Source organism: Hipposideros armiger, unplaced genomic scaffold (assembly GCF_001890085.2).
Source record: "Hipposideros armiger isolate ML-2016 unplaced genomic scaffold, ASM189008v1 scaffold_175, whole genome shotgun sequence".
Lineage (NCBI taxonomy): Eukaryota > Metazoa > Chordata > Mammalia > Chiroptera > Hipposideridae > Hipposideros > Hipposideros armiger.
In genome coordinates this window covers 399,142-416,457 of record NW_017731525.1, presented here as the reverse complement: position 1 = coordinate 416,457, position 17,316 = coordinate 399,142, and the positions used below count along the sequence as shown (strand labels likewise).

The 17,316-nt window shown below is 40.7% G+C and overlaps 1 protein-coding gene across 5 annotated transcripts in view; it reads left to right on the top strand.

Annotated features, from left to right (window-relative positions):
- RASGEF1B (RasGEF domain family member 1B) overlaps positions 1–17,316 on the top strand; it is a 545,446-nt gene that overhangs the window by 516,804 nt on the left and 11,326 nt on the right. For 3 of the 5 annotated variants that reach the window (XM_019652195.1, XM_019652198.1, XM_019652197.1), the window contains 7 exons: positions 5,816–5,998; positions 7,550–7,678; positions 8,047–8,184; positions 13,988–14,200; positions 14,682–14,756; positions 16,366–16,461; positions 16,582–16,684. In XM_019652195.1, coding sequence (XP_019507740.1) covers positions 5,816–5,998; positions 7,550–7,678; positions 8,047–8,184; positions 13,988–14,200; positions 14,682–14,756; positions 16,366–16,461; positions 16,582–16,684 — 937 coding nt within the window. The remainder of the gene's footprint in view (positions 1–5,815; positions 5,999–7,549; positions 7,679–8,046; positions 8,185–13,987; positions 14,201–14,681; positions 14,757–16,365; positions 16,462–16,581; positions 16,685–17,316) is intronic. The other 2 variants (XM_019652196.1, XM_019652199.1) reach the window with 1 other exon arrangement.

Genomic DNA, 17,316 nt, shown 5'->3' with positions numbered 1-17,316 from the left:
TGCCTTTCAAATCCATTCATCCCTTAAATCACCCAGCGCTTGCTTCCTTGCCACTGGATCAATGTCAGGCTGAACTTTTTCAGGGTCCTTGGAAGAACATGATATATCCTTGTGACTGAATTAGCTGCCCCGTAAGATATCTTGTCTGTCAACCAACTTTTCAGCTTGCCAAATTAATTTTAAGAAAGAGCACTCATCTTGTAGACCTGAGTTGGATATATCTTTTACTTCCCTTTGGGAAGTTGTCCAGCAGAACCGCAGGCTCATTTTGGTGGCACTAAACTTTCTTTTAGCCTGGTTCATTGTTTTTTGTTTTAATTTGTTTCCCATTGTTTCACTGCATCTTCTCCATCCCAAAGGACTGTCTCAATTTGGAGGAAAAAAAAAATGCTTGTTTAAATATCTCTACCCAAATCAAAAGAAATGCCATTCTTTTACTCCTCTTTAACTCTGTTTGATTGGTACTACCTGAAAATACAAGTATTCCTTGATTTCTAAGGAGCGAGTTTTGAACGTGTTAGACCAAGGTTCCCTTCAGAGCCACCACATTCTCCTCATTGGATGCAGAGTAGATAAAGACTGTCTAGGTTCTGTGCAGACCAGCACATGTGCGTCCTAACCTGGGGTCTGAGCTCCCTGAAAGTATGTACAAACTTGTCGCATCTCTCTAGAGGCAATGTGGGGAGAACTTTGTAATCGCCCTAAAAAGTTAAGAGCCTCTGGACAAATAGAATATATTCTGACTTTCTAGGAACTGGTTTACTAAGGAAACTTTGTAAGGTGAGCATTGCACAGTGAGATTAACCTGCCCTCTGCCTTATCTTACTGGTAGTGATTTGAATCAAGTCAGCAGCTTTTTTGCAAGTGTCTCATATAAACCTCTTTTTCCCCAAAGGAATGAACTACTTTGAAGTTTGACTTCATAGTCAATTAATGCCAGTATTTAACTTTATGCTGTCACACATTGTAATTTTGGAAAAGAGTCCGTTTTTTTTTCTAGACACGATTTTGGGTTAGCAGGTCCCCCATAGGTATGTATATTGGTTTGGGCAAAATTTGTGCTCAAGGAGGATGGCAGACCATGGAGAAGTTGATTTTGAGATTATGTTGGAAAAGGCAGAGAGGAGTAAATTGAGAGTTTCCAGGATCCCAAAGACAGAAAATATTAATTGTGAGCACTGTAAAGAGGAGGTTTTGCTGCAAATAAGGAGAACTCAGAACTACACTGAGATTAAAAAATAAAAAGAAGTGGAAGGTATGGGAGAGGTGCCTCACACTTAGCCCTTCTTCTGTGGGGAAAATCATTCACACACGATGCCTAGAGTTCATAGCACCCAGGGATAAACACCCCTCTGGATTCTCAGGTCCAGTACTTGGATATTGGATTTGTTTTCTTAAACAAGACCCATGCCAATATTAAATCTTCTGAGCCTCACTTCATGTCCACAGCTAATGCAGATAGCAGTAAAGTCCTGGACATCAAATTGAAGTGATACTGAACATCAAATTGAAGTGATACTGAACAAACAGTGGTTCTTAATATGGGTGATACCTTGAGAGAAAAAAAAGGCTATTTATCTTCTTAGATATTTAAAAATAAGCTTCACACACAGCACTTTCTGTACCATTCTACTGACCTTTCCCCTTGTTTATTGAACGTATTTATTACACTAGGCAGCTGATCCTTCCGGAACATGGCTGGGCAGGCCACTTGTTAGAGATTGTCCAGAAATGGGTGATGAATGCTGTGACCCATGATCTTTCTTTTGGTCATTTGTCTCATTACAAATTTTTACTGGAAATCTATAAAGTATGCACATGCAAATATTACTGTGTTTCATTGACTCTAAGATGCCATCCATTGTCAAATGCTCTTTTATTTCATATGTGGCTGAAAAAGACTGTTAATTAAACAGGTTTTCTTATCATTTGGCTATTGATGGGCAAATGAATTTCAAAGATATTAAAATGTAAAGAAATGTATATTAGAATCTCTGAAATCTCTGTCTAGATGGGACTATGTTTTGATTGCGAAAATCAGGAGCTTAAATACTTTTGTTGTATTTAAATAGTATTGCTTTGTAATAAGACTAATTAATGGCCTTAATACATCTTTGGAGCAAGGATTTATGTAGAACATGTAAAACATAAATTTTTCTAATAGCCTACAATTTAGGACAAATTGACAGGCTTTTCATTTTATGGTTAAACATTAGAAGTTCAAAGAATACCATTTGCTGTATAACATGTGGTGTGATAAATTTTGAACCTGACATATGAAGACCGAGGTTTGAAGCTCTGCTCTATCTATCCCTTACCTGATGTGTAACCCCAAGCGAGTTATTAGTTTTTCTGAACCTCAGCATCTTTTGCAGTCAAAACAGTGAGAATGCCTCCCAAACAGGGTGGTCGTAGAATCCAAAAACACATTGGTAGGCAGTAAACCTTACACAAATGGGAGGCTGCTGACCTTCTCAGAGCCTTCCACACCATGCTTCTCAGGTGAGGGGCCTTGAGGGGGAATCAGAGAAGCAAAGGACTGTGGGATGTGGATACCTTTCTTAGCACGCAGGATCCCATAGTAGAAGAATGTACAGCTAAGGGAGGGAGAAGGTGTAAGGAATTGAAAAGATGGTATCTTGAGTATATGGCAAGATAGAAAAATATGACCAGTGTGCAGAAATAAGGTGTGTGCGTGTGTGTGGGGGTGTTGGGGTCTCTTGGAATGATGTGAATCTCAGCAGTTGCTATGTGCAAGTTCTGCAATCAAGGTGACTTATGGGAAAATCAGCTGATTAGCAGCACAACTTTGGGCCAATTAGAAGGCAGAGAAAATGACCTGTGACATACTCTCTTCTTAAAATTTATTTTTAAATACAATAAGCTAGAACTCTGATGAACTTACCTCAGTTTGGTCCATGGCTATTTGCGATATTTTCTTTTGGTACTTGATTGGAGGGGGTTTTCTATGTGCTGAGATTTTGTACCTCCTGAAACAAATCCTGTGCATGATGCATTTCCAAGGACCAGTTTAAAAGCTTTCTGCCATTGCTCTAATAAGGCTCTGAAAACCTCCCTATAAAGAAAATCTGTAGTGTGTTATAATTTAGAATTTCGGAAGGGGTGAGCAAAATTGTAAGTGACTTTCCAGATGAAAAACATCCTGGGGGAGTTGGGGATGGTAAATGACTCTCCAAAGTTATCATGGCTATGAAACGCCAGATTGGGACTTTCTCTAAATCTGAGTCCCTGCCTAGATCTGAATCCTTGGCTGCTTTGTGGGAGTAAATAATTAAGAGGTACAAATACTTGGAGGCTTCTGGTGCCAGTTCCTTAAAAGGGAACTCTGAGTGGCCCATGAGTATTTTGTGGGTTCGTGCTTAGTGCTAATAAACGGAAGGCAGCGGGGGTACAAGATTCAGGCGAGCTCCACCGGGCTCAGTTGGTGCTGTGGCCACACCACGGTGCGATCTCTGTCCGGTCACTTCACTTCACCTCCCAGGGGCTCAGTTTGCACGTTTATTAAAAGAGGAGACCGGATCAGATGGCGATGGTACTGGGCTTTGGCTTCCTCCATGGCTGCCTTATAGTCATTGCTAATCACGGAGGACACCCGTTTTCCCACCTACTTACAGCCTCTGGATCCTTCTGGCTCATCCTCAGGCCTCCAAGCAACCACTTTGAATCAATTGCCGTTAGAAAGTGAAATGAAATCTGTTTTCCCTCCTGGACCAGATGGTTTATATGGTCCTTTTGGACTTTTCACATTTTCTGGAATTCCCAAATTCTGGTTAGCCATCTCCCCACAGCACTTCATTAGCATGGTTTCAGTGATGAATAGTAAGTGGAGAAATCTAGGAAAATTCATGGTTCTTGGCAGAAAAAAACACACCAAAACACAACAAACCCAGGGCATGACAGAGTGAGTTCTACTTGACATCTTGTGCATGAAGGAAACTGGGTTGTTTTAACCATCTAAAACTTTTTAAAGCCAGAGGCAGAGAACCAAATCCCGACGAGTGCGCCCTCCAGGCCCTCAGAAGTAGCTTTCAGATGCCTTTGGTCCCAGGTGCCAGCGTCCCAGTGTAACGACGTTTTGAGTTTCTCCTGGCCAAGGTAGACAGGCTCTCATTTTCTCTTCCACCAAGAACAACCCATTTGCAGAGGTTACATTGCACATGAATCGTAACTCATAGAAAACTGGCAATTTGAAGAAGACAGAGCATACCTTATCCATTGCCTTATCACATGTTAACACTGAGTTACTTTTTTAACCGTGAATCCTACGTGTGAGGTCTTACCAGCAATGTGTGGAGCACTTGTGTTGACGTTTACATCCCTTGATTCCTGATCCTTTGGCCGTGACCATGCCCAGCCTAAGCGAGAGGCACAGCAATGATGACCGTGATAATAACACATCTCCCCAGATAGAGTGGGTATGTTTTGTGGCTATGTTTTCAGGGATCCTTTTACACTCTCCCTCAGCATTGGTGTCTGGATGGGATAGAGTACAAAATGCTGAAGCATTTTCTCTATTTCCTTTCCTTGATGCGTATTTCTCTAAATGCCATGTTCACCTGCTAGGTCAGCTTTATGAGGGATTTTTTTCTTTCCCCCCAACACTCCACGTGGGCCACCGGCTGCCAAGGCACATGCACACATTGTGAGGCTTGGCCCCCATTGGCTGGAGCTGGAACTTCAGTGCTGGGAATGAGGGGTGTGCCTTCTCAGACCGGGCTCCACAGCCTTCCCCATTCAGATGCAAACGTCTTTTGGCTTCTTGAAAAGAAGGATTAGCCCAGGTTGTATCCTCCTGCAGCCTCCACACATGGGTCCCTGTCAGCCCAAGGCTGGAGTCTGGCTTCCTCTCATTGTTTGACTTCTGAAACCCTCCGTCTGGGCAGCTCCTGAATGCCTCCATTGTCCAGACCTGCTGCCAGAACCCAGGAGGCTGTGCTCAGGGCCCGGAGCGCTGTCCCTAGGAATCCGAGTAATAACTTAATAGCCTCTGGCCTCCGCTGAGCACACGCACTCTGACAAGGCTTTGTGAGTTGCAAAGCTCACAGGTGGGGAGGAATGTCACAGTGCTCCTTGTTCTCCAAATCCAGCGCCCTCTAGCCTGTGTGTTTCCTGAGAACAGAGGCTTTACAGAGCCCTCCACCTCCCAAAGCATTTACCACAAAGGGGTGAAAAGCCACAGCATCCCATCTTCCAGGGAAGGCTAGGGAGTCAGCATTAACTCCGATGCAATCATACATCTACACACACACACACTCACACTCACTCACTCAGTATACTTTAATTCTAGGCCTCCTTTACAATTTCATTTTTTCAACTTTTGTTTTGATTATCCTCTAATATGCCTGGTGCTGGTCCGATATTTCTTAAGTGTTATGTAATACACATCCCAACGAACTTTGAAGGCTTACACATTTCCTCCTTAGCATAATTGTTGCCTCAATGAGGTAAAGCAATTTGAAGCACAGCTCCCCTCCCCACCTTTACAACCAGATGTGATGGACTGATATCTGAATATGGCAGCCAGAGACCCAAGTTTAAGTCCAGATTGGATCCTTTGATGGAAGCATTTTGTGGCATTTAATGTAATGAGACTGGTACTCAGAAGTATGCATACATGCGTTTCTCCAAGAACAGTTTGCTTCTTGATGGGTTCCGATACTGTATCAGAGCCTAACCTATTTTTAAAATTGTCCGTTCCCTCATTACTATTGAAGCCTAGTACCTATTAAAGCTTATTTTTCATTTGCATTGCATATTACTGATACTATGTTTTCTCCTTTTTCATTTATTTTAGGAAAGCATGCCTCAGACGCCTCCCTTTTCAGCAATGTTTGACAGCAGTGGTTACAACCGAAACCTCTATCAGTCTGCAGAGGACAGCTGTGGAGGGTTGTATTACCATGACAACAACCTCCTCTCCGGATCGCTGGAAGCACTCATCCAGCACTTAGTACCTAATGTGGATTACTATCCGGATGTAGGTATCAGCGTTCATCTGAAACACATCCTTGGTGATCAGCAGGAATCATGATGTAGTCCTCAGAGACCCAGAATTCTCTATGGGCTGCTAAGAATTTTTCTAATATGAAATAGCATATGATTATTGACTGCTTTGAGATCAGCGTGAGCCTGGGTATGATTCAGATTTTGGTGGTTGTCTGCATATCAATTTCTTTTCAGGGTTGGTACCGCACTGTAGGCAGTCAGACACCATCTAAATGAAGCATCTGTAGGCTTGATTCAGGTGTATACCTTGGTTCTTAAATAGACAAGCCAGACATCGTTGGATGCTCCCAGAATACTTAATGCCTTTGTGTTTCCAAGACGGTCACTATAGTGAGAAAACTGAAATTAGGGAAACTTCATAGCAAAGGGAATAAGGGTTACATTCAAGATGCAGTGCTCTATAGAATGGACCTCAGATGACATGCCTGCTTATGTTTTACTTTGATAACTGACATTTATGTAGATAATACTTCCTAATGTAGGCAATTCATTTACATTTGCTCAGCCTTCACAGCAATTCCAAGAGGCTAGAGAGGAGAGAACTGAAATTCGTAATTTGCACATGGTCTCATTCCCAATTAGATTTCATGTAAATATCTAGACACTGGAGTCCTACGCTTTTATACATATAACAATGCCCTTGGTGTGGAAAGGATAGTTTGTGCTTGCCACTGTAATTCACCATAATGTTTCTTACTGAGTTATCGCTCTGTGTGTGACTTGTTACATAGCATTCTCAAATATGTTGCCATACAGGGAAAACTTGTAATCAAACGTAAAAGGAGTCCCTTGTTCAGCCCTCTCAGTGTTTATGAGCTACTAAAGGCGCCTAAGGAGGGGACAGGACCCACGGAATTTTTCTTTTCATTGGGAGTCTGAAACTGTTAAAACAAATAAGCACTACTTCATTACTGGCTGCTTGGGAGACAATGTAGTTAAAGAAAAGTATATAATATGATATTGTATTTTATCAAATTGCTTAGCCTTTGAGCAAATAAATAGGTTACTGGAAAGCCTGCCTTTGACTGTTGTCACACAGCACACAAATGTTTCAGTGTGCAACACTTGACACACTGGAGAATTCTTGAGCTGATGTTGGCTGGGTGTTTTGGTTTCCATTTAGTTATCATACTATTTGGACACAGAACACGATTCTGTCTGGGTAGTATGTTTACGTTAGATTTATCTCTCAGGGCTGAATTTCATTCTTCTTCACTAGAGTGAGTTATGAGCCCTGGTATCCTGGCTCCCAGAGGATGGACATGAAAATGTGCTGTGAATAATTTCAGTAGCTTCACGTATCTTGTACTTTTGTTATTTTTAGTGTGGTTTAAAGGGAAAGACACACGAGAAGGTAGAGGAGAAATTCCATCTTAACGGTGTTTTACTACTAGTAAGCATCACTTTTGAACTGCAGCATATTAACTTTAATGGAGAGACAATAAAATAAGATGTATAATATTTGGAAAAATAACTTCAGAGAGAATTAACCTTGATGATTTTGTCTCTCCCCCCCCCACAGAGAACATACATATTTACCTTTCTACTCAGTTCTCGGTTATTTATGCATCCATATGAGCTAATGGCCAAAGTTTGCCACTTGTGTGTTGAGCACCAGAGACTAAGTGATCCTGATAGCGATAAGGTAATGGTATGTTTTGAATTTTACAGTTTTTTTCTGTTGGGTTTGGTAGCTCGATGGCTTAGATTTTGTGAAATTGGTTTCCTTAAGTAGCCCTAGCTTATCACCAGGCTGGGGAGCATAAATGATATCATGGCTATGCAAAGGGAATTGGGAATGGCATAAAGAACACAATGCAAATCTAACGCCATGAAAGATCCCTAGACCCTGCCTTAAGTTGGTGGCAGCTGACATTGATTTAGGGGAGGGGCACTGGAGCGTCTTCAACTCCAAAGACTTTGCACTTGAAGTTTATCAGTGACCCTGTTTGTAATTATTTATTTGATATAGTCCATGGTGATCGATAGCACTGAATTAGATTTGTGTTTTCTCCCTAGAACCAGATAAGAAAAATTGCACCCAAAATCCTTCAGCTCCTGACAGAATGGACAGAGACATTTCCTTATGATTTTCGGGATGAAAGAATGATGAGAAACTTAAAAGACCTGGCTCACCGAATAGCCAGTGGTGAGGAGGTAGGTAACGTGAATTTAGCACGACTGCTTGGATTTCCAGGCAGAGACTGGGTGGGAAATGATGCTGAACAAGGCATCAGAGTCCCCACTGCCTCTTTTCTGTTCTCTACAAAGCATATTGGCCTGTTAAATGGGGATGATTATACAATCCCACTTCAAAGGGATGGGATCTAGAGTTTTATGTGATTAATTTGGAGGAATGTTCATGTCAATTCATGCACAGGATTCATGTTGCAAGTATGCTTTTTTGGGTCTCTTTTATTTTTTTAATTGTATTTTTTAACTTAAATTTATTGGAGTAACATTGGTCAATAACACCATATAAGTTTCACCACTCAAAATCTAGCCTCCGGTCACCACATATTTGACATACATTTGACCCCTTTAACCCTTATCAACTTCCCCCTACCCCCCTTGCAAAGTGTGTTTTAATTTTACTTCACTTATACCTTTCTTCCTTCCAAAAAGGTTTGACATATCAAGTTAGGTAATATCATATTGATAGATATAAACACTAATAGATATAAAATAAATAACAGCATATTAACAGACAATAAGTAGTATATTAATATATTATAAATTGAAATGGACGGTTTGTACCACAGAAAGGAGAAAACAAATAGGCTAGTGTTGAGAACCAGTCGAGAGGACAGCACTGCTATGATTTGAGTGTAAGCTCCGGAGAGAAGGAAACTACAGTCCGTTATGTAATTTTCACTGTCAGAAAAAGATTAAGCATACCAATTCTTCAGGGCAGTAAATGAAATGCAATTTTAAAAAACTTGTGTATGAGAGACTTTGTATAGGGGGCACAGAATGAGATTGTGGAAACTACTCTGTTTATAATGTTTATGACAAATACTCCTTGATAAAAAATGGAGGCCATACGATTAACGTTCCGATTAGCAAAGCTGACTCTTTGTGAGAGGAGAAGGCAAAGAGAAAAGGATCCAAGTTATATGGTGCCGGAAGTTGACACAAGGCTAGTGTCTACAATAGGTGAGGATGGAAAGTAAGTCTTTTAGATAATCTTTCATAAATAGTGCTTCCCTCAGGTGAGCCTTTGATAAGACCTAACTAGCTGTGACAAATTCAAGGTTATCCTCTTTGAAGCAGGCCTGGAGGGCTGGTATTCTGTGTTGAGGCTTGTTGGGCAAGGAAGTCTTTGTAGATTCTGTGTTGCCCATGAGCTCTTGAGAACAAGTTACTTAGGCACACATACAACATTTCCTCAGAAAAAAAAGATAGATGAAGCATTTGGCAGTTGTAATGATGTCTTGTTTCATTCATCTTAAAATGCATTTTCCAATTACAAATAACCTTCCCTGAGAACTTATTCTTTCAGTGGCATGCTGTAAAGATCATGCAACAAGATACCCTATCTATTCTGTCTACTACTGGTTGAATTCATTTTAATACCTTTTCCCCTGACTTAAAAAAAAAAAATTAGACTAACATTTCTAAGATTAGCACTTGAAAAATTTGCACTTGCTTTCCTGAACTATGTTCTCGTGAAATTGGAATGAACCCTTTTACTGACATTGTATTGAACCCTGAATGGGTGCTCAAGACAGCCATCTTTCCATAAGGCTGAATGAGTGGTTTCCTGATTCATTTTGCCATTTATATCTGTTATAATCATTTTGCCAGTTTGTGCGTGACAGGTTCTAGCAAGATATGAATTGGCAAGTCTGTCACTCACAAAGGCCAAAGCTAAGCATCACAATGCAGCTTTGTAGTAAATCCTTTATTGGAGGCATTGGATCTTGGGTTGCTTGGCAGGGTCAATGCTGGCTCAGTGACCTTAGTTTATGACAAGCTGCTCAAAAGATTAGTGACTTCATAAGAACTTTTTCTTGTATGAAGGCTGAGCCCTGAGCTAGTCAGTGCTTCGTTTTACTTTCGTTGTATTTAGGCTCTTGATACGGCAGTCAGCTTCCCTTCCCTCTCTTGCTTTTTTAAAAGGTACAAATGGTCACTTGGTCCTTTCCAAGAAGAATACCTTAAAAATCTTTTTCTCTTTCTAATAAACACTAATAAAAAGTTAGTGTTCTCAAAATGCCAAATGGATGGATTTTTCTCCTTCTTGTCATGGGAGAGAGGGAGATCACTTCTATCTGTGTTGACCAGTTGGATCTTTTTTTAAACGGGATCTTCTTTTTCTTTTTTTTTTTTTTTAACAAGGTCAAGCCACTTAAGGGTTGGTAGAACCGTGTAAAGGGCCAAACAGCATTCTGACTTGGCTTCTTATCAGCATTTCTGTGTTAACAAATCCTTGATAAACCTTGAGATTTTCAGAAGGTTTTGAGTGTGGAAAGAGATGAGAACATAAGCCAAGTCTAACTAAGGAACTGATTAACCTCGGGGCTGAGTGGAGAGATGTCACCTGCCTTGATCAGGTTGGGTTTTACAGTGAGATATTATTCCTTCTACTTCTATCCAGCGTTCAGAATCAGGTGCGCACTTGGTAGCTGCTTGATCTGAGTGTGCTTTTGTCAAGTCCCTAAATTCCTTGTTCCTTCTTTATTTCTATCGTTACCTCTGTAGGTAACTGCCCTGTATCAATATCCCTTTCAGCTCTGAAATTTTGTTGTGGGTGCTCCTTCCTCAGTTCTTTGCTTGGTGTGCCACTTACCTGTCGTATGCTTACGTGTCTCTTTATAGAGAGACCTTCCCTCTCCACCCTGACCACAACCATACCCACTGCCCACCCCCCACCCCCGTGGTTGGCTTTCCCCACCCCCGTGGTTGGTTTTCTTCACAGCACTCTGTGGTTAGTAATTACTTGCTTTTTTGTGGTTTATTTTTCCCCATTAGACTCCATGCTGTGTCCCCTTTGCTCACCATAGCTCTTTAACACCTAACTCAGTACCTGGCACTTAATGCCTGCACTCAGTAGTGTTTTTGAATGAATGAATGAACGAAAGAACAAACAGTTTGTTTCCTATTCAATTACTGGAATAAGAAACAATTTTTCCTCCACTGAAATATGATTTCCCACCATGGGAAGGAGCATGGGCTTGGATTGGGATTTGTTGCTTCTTGCCTGGAATTTTACAGATTTTTTTTTTTTGGCAGTCAGTGAATCCAGGTGTGCCCCATGTATAATTTAGTCAGGTTATTTCTCCCTCCCCCGCCCCACCCCGGGGATTTGCCTAAAATGAAGTGGTTTATTAGGACTTGCCTGCAAGAAACCCGAAGTGAAATTAATGATTGAATTACATGACAAATGACTCTAGTGGGTAGAATACACTTTTCTCTTCCTTAAGGGGCTGGTCTTTATCTTTATTTGTCAGGTAATTACTGTCACTGGCATTTGAAGTTATAAAAAAGAATAGGTACATATTTAGCAATTCGTGACTCAGTAAGGAAGCATGCTTAATAACACAAAGCTTTGTTTCTTAAGGAATCAAATGGCAGCAGGAAACTTTTAAAAGAGGTCACACACATATATATGCACACACACACATGCACACACACACACATACACACACACACACACACACTAGTTCTTTGTTATTTGAATAGCTTTCCCCTCTGTACTCTATTGTAGACACTTTCCCCTTATATTTTGCTGCTTTTGTGCACCAGCTGAATCCTTGACGTTCCTCTACTACCTCTTCCCTAAAAAAGCATTTTTTATAGTGTGGAATAGGAATCTTTCACCAGCTGTGCTAGTAGAGCATTGGTTCTAACACTTCGCTGCATCTCAGAATCACCCGGGGGAGCATTTATTATGTAATTTGAAACAGAAGGCTGAAGAAACCATTTTAAGTTCATAGATTTTTAATGTAATTCAGGATCTCAAAAGTAGAAGAGGCAAGGGGAATAGGGATGAGGGATTTATTTTATTTTTATTTATTTTTATCGAGGTATAGTTCACATAAAACATTAGATTCAGGTGTACATCATAATGAATCGATATTGGTATATATTGCAAAACGATCACCACAATAAGTCTAGTTAACATCTGTCACTAGACATAGGTGCAAAATTATTTTTTCTGCAATTAGAACTTTGAAGATCTACTCTGTTAGCAACTTTCAAACATGCAATGCATGTAATTAACTATAGTCACCATGTCATTACACGTTACATCCCCATGACTTATTTGTTTTATAACTGGAAAGTTTGTACCCTTTGATCCTCCTCATCCATTTTGCCCCCCATGACCCCCGTAAGGGATTTAAACTAGACCTCAATTCAGCCTTGAACTGCTTTGAATTCCAAAGAAAGACGTTTTCTTTGAGCGACAAGTGTATTACCAAATAGATAGCATCTTCTAAACTGATAACCTTAATGCTGTGTGGAAGATAGGTTTTTCGAAGGTTCAATTTTTTTAAAACACTTAGTTATTTCATTAGTAACTTTAGGTTGGTCCGTGTATTTGTAGAGAGGAAAAATGGTCGCCTGATGGGCCAGTTTTAAACAACTCAGTGGAGTATACACCAGACAAGTAGAGAAGAAAAGAAAACAGTAGGTTGGCTATACTGGTTTTGCCTTGACTATATGAGAATTGATCATTTCCAGATGTGTTCATAATTATCCTCACCATAAATATGCAAATATATAATCATTTGAGTTTTTGTAATATTCCCTTGTAACCAAATTGCCCCTGGAAAATAATATGATTCTTACACTTGTAGGTTAGATGCCACTTAATTTTCAGATAATTACTCTCAGAAAATGATATTGTAACTTTTTAAAGAGGTGTTTAGGCAGTGAAGCATAAACAGGGCTTTCTACATTTCTAAATTCACTGGGACTGTCCCTTTTTGGACCTCTCAACCTAAGGACCATGCTAGCATTGAATCAGTCTGTGTGCCTTCCTCTGATATGGGTTTCATAATTTACCAAGAAGGATAATTATTGTTTGTTTGGCAATTTTGGGCTAGAACAGAAAGAATTAACTCCATAACTTACGTCATGATAACTGTACCCCAGCGATTGACTGATTGTGAAGTTATTTCTTTGACTCAACAAGTATTTTAAAAGTCAAGGAGTTGACATTGATCTATAATACATACATTACTTTTAAAACCAGTTTCTCTTAAGGGTTGTGGTGGTAGCATAATGCATTAGCGAACAAAGTTGCAGATGGTAGTAGCACTACGGGGAGAACGGCCATGTGGCAGAGTTTGGTTGTGAACTTCAGTACTGACTCCTGAATGCAAACGAAATGGACATGAGCCAAGTGGAGGGCAGATACCAAAAAGGAATATCCATTGTTTCCTGTGGTCACCCATGTATGGGTAGAAGTCTGGAAGGGGTTGAAGGGTGAGTGGGAAGTAATGGTGTATTTCTGGCAGGTATGTCTGTCCATGCCCTTACTCTAATGAGACTGGGAATGATAGGAATGGGGAAATCAAGAAGCCCTAAAGAAAAAGTGTTAGGAAAAGGTGCTCTGATTTGCGATCAATGCATTTTAATCCACCAAAATTAAACCAGTACACTTCTATGCCAGCCCAGAGAACATTTAGTTATATGTGGTTCTTATGACACTGGACTCCTTCATTGGCTTATCTCAAATGTCACTATAGTGTTTTCATGGCCCAACCTGCATCATATTCTCAAGAGCAGCCCTTGAAAAGAACTAAATCTGATAGGTCTGAACAGACACCTTATGTGTATGTGTCTGTTTGAAACTGTTTGAGCTAGGCCGAATCCTCCGGTAATTTCCCTGGACTGAGGTGGTTCTCCACCATCAAGGTAAAATCATTTAAGTACCTAGTCTCTGAGTGTGTGCAGTGGTAAAGATAGACTTGCAGAGCGAGGATGTAATCCTTTGCTTGTTCTCTGGCAGACATACAGGAAGAATGTCCAGCAGATGATGCAGTCTCTCATCCGCAAACTGGCTACACTCAGCCAGTACGAGGAAGTCCTGGCAAAAATCAGCTCCACATCTACAGATCGGCTCACAGTTCTCAAGACCAAGCCACAGTCCATTCAAAGGGACATCATTACCGTCTGCAGTGACCCTTACACTTTGGCCCAGCAGCTGACTCACATAGAGCTGGTGAGGCTGCCGACATCCGTGCTTTTTACAACCACAGACTTGTTTGCATTGGCAACTAGACAGGGTGCTTGTCAGCAGTAATGTCACAGGAGAGGTTAGGATAATCCAGATGGGAACTAATCTATGAAATAGCTGCAACTGGTGTTGTTTGTACATTAAATATAAATGTTTCTGATATTCTGGGACTTCACTCAAAGTAAACAGTAAGCAAGACTGAAGAACAAAGAGTTGATTGACCTTCCTCCTCTCCACCCCCTCTCCCCTCCCCCCTGCCCCAATTAATGTTTCTGTGACTCCTTCAGTCTTTCCCTGTCTAGCATAGCACTGAGCTAAGCAGAAAATTGCCTCTGGTTAGGGTTAGAGTCTCCTTTTACAAGCCGCATTCAAAGTGGGGGTGGTGCCAGAAGCTGGTAGACAGAGTTGACAGTCCGTTTCTTCTCATTTTCTTTAATCTCGTTGACCTTCTGGGTTTGTGTTTCAGGAAAGGCTCAATTACATTGGGCCAGAAGAATTTGTTCAGGCATTTGTGCAGAAGGACCCTTTGGACAACGACAAGGTAATCATCCGTTTACCCAGAGGTCAGCCCCCAAATCAGAAATGGAATTCCTTAGCCTGTGGGTACAAGAGACAAAAATTGGAACTATTAGGTTTTAAAATGAGAGATTTTTTTCCCCCCTTTCATTAGCCATGCCTGATTCATCACAGTTTTCCTTGAACCACCTCTCCAAGGGACTTTACCATAGTCTTACCCTGTCACTGATTTTGAGCCTCTTCTTCCTCCTTATTTGGAAATATAATAAGCAAGTAGATGCAGGCATTTGTGGTGATGAAGGTAGGAGATAAAGCATAATGGTTTTAGCAGATTAAGTCAGAAAGAAAATGCTGTGCTCATGATTCAATAATAGCAGGGGCGGTGGAGACAGGATGCACGTCCAGCGTGGTGAGGTGGGGTCTTGACGGCTCGGCCTCTGGATTTAAGGTGAATCCCTCATGGTGGGTTTATTGCCTGAGTGAAACCTGCATTTAGAGAAAATAACACTGGGCATGGACTGTAAAACCAGTGTACATATGTAAGAACTTTTGTCCTCCGTGATCTTCAGAAGCATTTTGAATTACTAGGCAAAGATTGTATCACCCACTAATGAACACTCTGTTTTGGGAGTTGGGGCAACAGCTGTTTTCCGGCCTTAGAACAGTTTCCCTCAGTACAGGAAGTGAAGATCAGGTTGTGCAATCAATAGAAGGCTAGTGGACTTTATTTGTTCCTTTGGGAAGGAAGGAAAGAGGGATATGATTAACCTGTTCAGGGTTGGCCTTGAACTCCGAGAGGAGCTTAACTAGGCTTTTCAATGATGTGTCATTCACCCTACTAAGGACCATGATGGTGTAGACTTCTATTTATCTACCTTGGAAGATATTTTGTTCTTGCTACATGATGCTCCAAAATTTTGTCCAAGACATAATAAGACAAACTTTTCTAATTTCCTGTATTCTCAGCTTCTCCCTGCTGTGTTGATAGCAGTTGGTATTCGCATCCCACCCATCAGTCAATAGTTTCAGAATGCAGCCAAAACCTTCCTTTGACTTGTGCTTCTGAAGACAGTTCTTACCAAGAGTAACTCTGTTCCCTGGGAGGGAAGGACACTGTCATGAATGTCAGAGGACATTTCTAGACCTTAAGGATTCCACTAGACCATGGGTTGGCAAACTTTTGAGATGGAAGAGCGAATCCTGTTCCTCAGAATTTTGCGAGATCTATAAAACAAATGAAATCACCATTATATGAATAATATCCTTTAAAAATTTTATAAATGAAACTATGATAGTTTTATTTTCATTTTCAATTTTACTTCAGAGCCACGTGTATGTACCCAAAGAGCCGCATGAGGCTCACAAGCCGCAGTTTGCCGACCCCTGCTCTAGCCTGTACTAAGGGATTTTGATTTTTGTAAGGAGAGTCAAGGATGTTTGTGATACATTCATCCTCCCTCTCTCCCTCCCTCCCTCCCTCTTCTCTCCCACTTCTTCTCTCCCACCCCATCCTAGAAAGCTTTCCTAATCCATAAACTGAGAGTTAAGGCCCATATATTACAAAAATGAGAACCTAATACACACTGTGTTTTTCTTCTCCAACTCATCTGCTCACTTGGCCTTCTTCCCTTTAGAGTTGCTACAGTGAACGGAAGAAAACACGCAACTTGGAGGCTTACGTGGAATGGTTTAATCGCCTCAGCTACCTGGTTGCGACAGAAATCTGCATGGTGAGAACATGAGTTTTCTCTGTCTCCTCGGTCTCCACATTATTTTTTCATTCTTACTTTACTACATCTGTTGTGCCCACATGCTGGATAACTTTCCTCTTTTTTTCTGTTTCTGTACAGCCTGTAAAGAAGAAGCACCGGGCAAGAATGATTGAGTACTTCATTGATGTCGCTCGAGAGTGTTTTAACATCGGCAACTTTAATTCCTTGATGGCAATAATCTGTGAGTGTTTTCTGGAAGATACATGTCCTTTTATCATCCTGTGAAATGTATGCACTGAAAATTTGCAAATAGTTGTCTCGTTAATGAAAACTGTACTTAATGATCCTGAATTGCTTCAAAATGTTCAAAATGCTTTAAATAACCCAATTTGGTACCAGTATGTATCCTTTTAAAGTATACAAGAATTCATGGAATACATTTACTCAATTTATGTTCATCTGAATATTTATCTATAAAAGCTTGTAAGTGAGATATTTGTCTAAGTTAAGGATTTAAAAAGTGTTTGGGCAGCTTGTGTAGCAAGCATTATAGAAATATTTTATCTGAGACTAAATTATATGATTCCATCAGCATGGACAAGAGGGTAGCTTGAGAAACCGGAACACTTTCTGTCTGCCCGTGTTCCCAGGTCTTGTCACCCACAGACCTTATTATCCTGGAATACAAACTTTGCTCCTCATCTATGTCTTTGGGGATTTAACTGCTCTGTGTCTTTCCACTCATTCTATAAACATAGGGTATGGAGTAACACTGTGTCTTAGTTTCCCCAAATTACACCTGTTGTCCTGCACAATTATTGATAATGACTCTTTCATTAAAAAGTGTCCTAATTTATATGATAAATGCTATGG